The following is a 7286-nucleotide window of genomic DNA, read 5'->3' as shown; positions in this document are numbered from 1 at the left end:
CGTGTGTATTTCAATATCTGTTTCGGCAAAAAAGCCAGTAATAGCCAAATATTAAATATAGCATTGAAATGTAAGTCCAGTGGTATCACTAACAAAGTCATTTTAACGTAAAGTTTGTGGCTTAATGCACACGTCACGTTGTAAGAGACGGTGTCCGGAAGGGAATTTTGAGCTCTGCGCTGCTGACATGCGTTTGCAAACTACAGAAAACTGTTATGCAGGAATGTTCTCTAACTTCAAGAATAGGTCGAGTTCTAAGCATTTTCGGTAGAGGATATGTATTTTACTTTGATATTGCATACAAACCAACTTGAGGATCAAACGAGAATGTAAGAGGATATGACATGCCAAAACCGTTGCGAACGTTTTGAAGCAAACATGAATATCGAAAGTAGTAAATTTCATAACAAATGTGCACGAATCTTCAGAGTAGCTTTCTATCTTAATTCATACAGTTGATATAAGAAAAATACAAATGAAAACAAAAAAAGAAAAAAGAAAAAAAAATCCGTCTCTTACGAAAAAATCAGAAACGTACTATACTGTTTCATTTCATGAAATAAGAGCCCCGTTAGATGAACTTTTTCTTTTTCATAAATTTATTCAGAATATATATACAAATAAAAATCCTACTGTAAAGCAGTAGGACCCGGTTCTAAAAGAGAAAAACTTAACAGATATATCTATATATACATATGAATTTTAACAATAAATTTTATTAATAACACACGTTAATCCCATGCATGCTTGATATCAACAATGTCGCGTAATACGTGCCATCGTGGACGTCAAGCATGGATGGGATACCTTAACAACAAAATACACATAAATACATATCACTCTCATGCATGCCCGATGTCCACAATCATTAGCTTTGCTAATTCTTGTGAACATACAAACATGCATGAGAGATCATAAACACTGAACAACAAAATATAAGAAATAGAAGTACTGAGTAAATGTTTTTTTTGTAATGTCCTGTTTCACTGTATGTCATTTTATTTTATTTTATTCATTTTACAATTATTATAGTATTTAATTTAACAAATAAAACTAGAAATTTAATCAAGAAGACGTGTGTATTTCAAAGGTACAAATAAAGAAACCGGGTTTACAATATATGTTAGTAGTAATTACGAAAGATAAAGTTTTGGTATTTTATATTTAATAAATCGTTAAATGAATTTGAATCACGTTTTATTTAAAGTGAAGAAGATACATTTGATATAATTTTAGAAGATAGAAAAGTTAAAAAGTAATAGAAATTCTTCACAATGTAACAACGCAAGACAAGAAACCCCCAGATCGCGCAACCCCGAGATCCTGGGTGGGTAAAGTCCACAATCTCGGGGTGGCGCGAAATAGGCCCAAGCCTTACGCCACCAATAAGGTGTGAGACTCAGACGGGCCTCGGCGAATGACACCCCCAGCCGACTGTCTCGAAGCCTGAGAAAAACAGCCGACCCGAGGAATCACCGCCGAACCCCGTCCGACAAAACGTGATATATATGTAAAATATAAAGTAACTAAGAAATTTGAATATGAAAATAACTTTATCTTTAAAAAGAAAGGTTAGAAGAAAAAAATCTGATCCCAAAGCCGCATAAATGAAAACACACATACCTGAAAATATACAAAGAAAAATACTTTAGATGAAACATGTATATATAATAATGAAGGAAATGATTGATATGAGGTAATGGTCCCAAACTGGGTTACATATACAATGAAAGTGAGTGATATGGGAATGATAATATATAGAGATAAATGAATGAAATAATGATCCCTAGACTGGGTTACATTGTATAATGATTTATGAAATAAATAAATATATACACGATATCTCTAAATGTTTGTATACGAAACAGGTATGTGCTATGATGAAAACAAAGCTATATTTTAAAATAAACGTAGCGAAAATGGAATGTTTCGGGAAAACCATATGAGACAGACCAAGCAAAAATGTGCAAACTGGGCTCAATCTGTCCCACACAGCTCCCCACAAACAAAATAAAAGAAAAGAAAATACTTTATGTAGATACAATATACAGATATATACAAAGTTCGCTCCCCTTTCCAGGATGACACCACCATCTCGAAGGAGTAAATAAACACCAAAGAGACAAACTGCCATCATCCTGAAAAGAGAAGAAAACAAAAACAGCAGACAGAGTATACACAAAAAATAATCGAAATAGGAACTATAATGAACTTGATTGATGAGAAAAAATATATAAACTGCATAAGACAGACTGACTAGAGCATGCAAGCTGGGCCAATCTATCTTATGCAATTCAACAGAAAAAGATCTTATTTATCATTTGAGTTATAAGAAAAAATAAAAAGGGAAGTAACTTATGTATACAAGTAACGGACATTAGTGTACAGTTTCTCTCCCTTTCCAGGACGGTGGGATTAAAGGCACATCATGACGATAACGGCCACCATCCTGGAAAGAGAAAGATAAGAACAAACAGCAGCAAAATTATAATTTCAAATTAAGTTTCCTGATATAAAAATCAATGAAACACATTTTATTAAAGGACATATCATTTTCGTTTAAAGATGCGAAACCATGCTGAGCCCAAATATTTAAAAAGTGAAGGGAATTAAAACGTTTTTCATCTAAATATATTCTATATCTTAAAACAGACAGAAACTTTTCAATAACAGCCCTTTCAGAAACTTTTTTATTATGGTGTTTAACATTATTGCGTGTAGACCAAATTATATATCTAGAAATTGATAAAATGATTAAACATGAGTATTTGATATCATTATTGATTTTAGGTAAATCAAAAAATCTAAAAACCTTTTCACTAAATTTAATTTTATCTTCACTTAAAGTTTTTAGTAAATATATAGTTATATTATTAAGAGGTTTGAAGTAAGAACATTCGATAAATAAGTGTGAAACCGTTTCGATGTTTTTACAGAAATAGCATAATTTTCTTCTAGATATACGTTTACAATACAAATAGTAATCTACATAAACCACGTCATGTACCAGTCTAAAACAAATATTCTTATGGGCAGGATCAATTGCATTAGAAAAAATATTTGAAAAAACATTTTTGAAATTAAGTTGTGGAAATAAAGTTTTGCATTTAATCATATAGTCTGTGTCTAACAAAAAGATATAAAAAACTTTAGACGGGAAAGAATTAAACATAAAATCTGGAATCTTTTCAGTAAGATGTAATAGAGCTTTTAAACACATATTATAAAATGGGGGACAAGATTCACTATGTGGAAAATTATTTTCATGTAAAGATTCATTAAATTTTCTTAATTGTAACCCAATCCAATATTTCGCAAAGTAAAACCAAGGAGGGGAATGATTTGAAATAATATCTTGTAAATGTTTTAAAAGGAGGGAATACCATCTTAATTTTATATTAGGAATGTTTAAACCGCCGTCTTTAAAAGGTAGATATAATGTTTTTCTCGAAATAGGTTCGAAAGATGAATTCCATATAAATCTAAAAGATGCTCTTTGAAACAAAATTAAGTAGTGTTCAGGAATAATATCTGCCGTAATATAATAAATAAATTTTGAAAAAGCTAAAGAATTTAGAATAGTACTTTTACCTTTAAACGAAAAACAATTTGACGATACAAGATTTAATACTCTAGAAAATTTAAGAAAACGATCCTGCCAAAAATTTTTTCGGAAAACAAAAATTTACCCCAAAAAAAAAACCCAATAATTTTCAATTTTTAACCCAAGAAAAAAGCCAAAAAGGGATGGTCAGACCATTTTTTCCATTTTCCCAAAAATAAAACCCCTTTGATTTCCTAAAAATTAAATTTTTTACCCGAAACTTGGGAAATAAATTTAAATTTTTGAAAAAAATTTCCCTTAAATTTAAAAATTATCTGTAAGAATTTGTTTGTTTAAACTCGCAAAATAATTGGGCATTTAAAACCCGAATTTACCACCGGAAAATTATACCTTTAATTTTTTGGGTTTTTTTGAAAATTTTTAAACAAAATGGGGCTCTAAACATAAAAAAATTTTAAAAGAGGAGAAAGAGAAAAAACCTTTACGAAAAGAAGCGAAAAATGAGAAAAAAATCCCGTATAAAGGTGATTAATAAATTTTAAATAGAATTGGGTATTTTTCATTATACAAACTTTAATCCAATTAATAAAATTAATGTTAAACCCGAAAGAATGTAGCATATTAAATAAATATTCCCACGAAACCCTATCAAACGCTTTTTCCTGATCTAAATTAATAAAACATGCTTTTAAGTTTTTTTGTTCGACATAATCAAAAATATTTCTAAGTAAATGTATATTATCAAAGATAGATCTACCTTTTATAGAGCATGTCTGAGATATACCTATAATATTTGGTAAGACATTAGATAACCTATTAGTTAATATTTTAGATAAAACTTTACGGTCAATATTTAAGAGGGATATAGGACGATAATTTTTCATTAATTTTGAATTATTTTTATCTTTACAAATTAACGTAATATAAGACAACTTTTGGGAAGCAGACATTTCGCCTGATTCATAACAAATTTGAAAAACTTTTAATAAAACATCGCCAAATAAATGAAAAAACTTAATGTAAAATAAAGAAGAAAGACCGTCACTACCAGGAGATTTTGTATAATCCATTTGTTTAAGAGAATTTAAAATTTCAGATTTATTTATAGGACTACTAAGGAGTAAATTATCAGATGAATTGACTTGTGGTAAATTATTTAAAAAATGTGAGGAAAGGTCTGAATTAACAGGTTCTTCTGTATATAAATTTTTATAAAAATTACGAAAACTGTCTAAAATATCTAATGATGAACTTTTAGTTTCGTCATTATCATTAATTTCGAAAATTGTTTTATCAGAACCTTTGGACTGTTCGAAATTACAAAAATATTTAGATGGATTTTCATTGCTATCAATTAACTGTGTTTTACTTCTAATAATTTGACCTTTTGAAAATCTATTTTCTAAAAGTTTAAGTTTAGATAAAATCTCTTCTTTTTCGAGTAAATCAGTTGTGTTTTGATATTGAGATCTAAGTTTATTTATTTCTGAAAAAGTTTCTTTATTTTTACTTTTACTATAGTCTATACAAAAATCTTTAATTAATGATTTCATTTTATCCCACCACTCTAAAGTATAACATTCAGTTCTTGAAATAATTTGCCAATAAAATTCGAAATTCTCTATAAAAGTTTCATCATCTAAAATACTGTTATTTAATTTCCAATATGATTTGCCAAAAGTTATTGTTTCATTTAATTTAAGTTTAAGAAATACAAAATCATGATCAGAAAAACAACAAGGTAAAATGTCACACTTAAGTATTAAATCTTTAAAATGGCGAGGTACATAAATCCGATCTAGTCTACAACCTATTGGATTATTTTTATTATTATTGCACCACGTGACTGATCTCTTATTAGGATAAATGGAACGAAAAGAATCTATAAGTTTAAATTTACTAATAATTTGGGAAAATATTTTAGAACCAGAAGTGCCACGTTCAAGATTACCACCTATTTTATCTATGTTTGCATCGAAAATAAAATTATAATCTCCTAAAAGCAGTAAGTTATTAGAAGTGACAAAATTTGGAAAAATAGATTCGAAAAATTCATTACGTTCTGTATCTGAAACAGGTGCATAAATATTACATATACGAAATTTATTATCATTTAGTTGACAGTCAGCATAGATAAATCTGCCGTCAAAATCTGCTTGATAACTACAAAGTTTCATATCGGCATTCATAAAAATAATTGCAACACCACATCTGTTGCTTTGACCAAAACTCCATAGAATTCTATTCTCTAAGTTTAACCTCTTTTCAATAGATTTAGATAAATTAAAATTATCAACATGGGTTTCTTGTAAACAAAGAACGTCAATATTACTAGAAGAAAGAAACATTTTAAGATCATTTATTTTATCATTGGATCTTAATCCATTTATGTTTAAAGTATATAAGTTTAAATCAGTCATTGTGTATTATAGTATTTTTAAAATATATATGAAAACTATATTTAGAAAAATAAAACAAGGGAAATAAATGTTGAATGATTTCGTAGTAAGAGGAGAGAGTTACGGTCAGGGGAAAAAACTGTGTAGGGAAGAGCCAAAGGTCAAGGTTAGCGTATATCTCAGTAAAAATACGAAAATTCAATATGTATTCAAGTAAAACGGCAGTAATTATTGTATCTATACATTTATGCAGTCGATATTGGAAAAACAAGAAAATAGATTTATCGGATAGGTAAACGCGAAAACTGTGAAGAGACTTTGTATAAAATTTATCGGGTTTTGCATGACTGAACATACAGCAAGAAAAATGGCATGAAAACAATTTGGTTAAAATAACAATTAAACGGATAATTAGATGTATGATAAAGAAAGTATTTGATGTACATTTCAGGAAAGTATAATACATGTAAATTATTGCTCTGTGTTTAGATATACAAATTTGGTGAGCGAAAAAACGGTAAATAATGAAAAATGCCAAACTATAGATTGGAATGTTAGGAAAAAAGGACGTATTATAGACTAGTACATGTATATGACAAAAAATAGAATTATAGTTATGTTTTATCAAAATTATTTCTATTTTCAGATTTGAGAATGAAAAAACAATAACACGAGAAAACAGCATTATGAGAAGAAAAATAACAGGTAAGTATTGGTAAGTATACTATAATATAATATGAAACATAAAATTTAAGTCCCCTGACCAAGGTGACCATCCCAGACTCCGCCCGACTTCTCGGACTCGACCGGGGATTCATCAATCACCAAAGGTGAATCCGAATCCTCGTCGTCGAGCAACGAGAAAGGGTTAGAAACCGAAATGCCGGGGGGAGTCTTGGACGGTCTCCTGGTCTTTAGTGGGGGAAAGTTCTTGTGAAAAGAATCCTGAAGCTCACCATCAGTTGAGTCCTGGCTTCTTTTCTTCCCTCTGTTGTCCGACTGTTGCTGTTGTTGTTCGTCATTCGTCACCTCAATATCATTCATCTCATCATCTGTTCTATCATCATTCATCTCATCACCTGTACCATCATCATTCCTCGTCTCATTCTCTTTCTCGCCCTCAGTCTTGTCTTTGTTACTTTCGTCTTTTTTGGGCTCCTCTTGGTCATTCTTCGATTCTGGGACATCTGTCGGCTGGTTCCTAAAAAAGCTAGGGCACATTTTTTTAATATGGCCAACTTTTTTACATAGTAAGCATAAAGGTGGCCTGCCACCACCTGTTATGAGGCAAGCATTGCCACAGTCAAACTCAACTAAATGGG

At 30.0% G+C, this 7286-nt stretch overlaps 1 protein-coding gene across 1 annotated transcript; it reads right to left on the bottom strand.

Moving 5' to 3' along the window:
- Positions 1–592: 592 nt before the first annotated feature.
- LOC132732843 (uncharacterized) lies at positions 593–7280 on the bottom strand. Its single transcript, XM_060719364.1, has 2 exons — positions 6921–7280; positions 593–1623 (listed from the first exon to the last, which is right to left on the bottom strand). The coding sequence occupies exons 1-2, from the start codon at positions 7183–7185 to the stop codon at positions 1400–1402; spliced, it is 489 nt and encodes a 162-aa protein (XP_060575347.1). The 5' UTR covers positions 7186–7280; the 3' UTR covers positions 593–1399.
- Between the last annotated feature and the right edge of the window lie 6 nt (positions 7281–7286).

This window comes from Ruditapes philippinarum, unplaced genomic scaffold (assembly GCF_026571515.1).
Source record: "Ruditapes philippinarum isolate M1 unplaced genomic scaffold, ASM2657151v2 ctg10904_1_1_1_1, whole genome shotgun sequence".
NCBI lineage: Eukaryota > Metazoa > Mollusca > Bivalvia > Venerida > Veneridae > Ruditapes > Ruditapes philippinarum.
The sequence above is the reverse complement of the archived record's forward strand: the minus strand, read 5'-3'. Positions and strand labels throughout refer to the sequence as shown.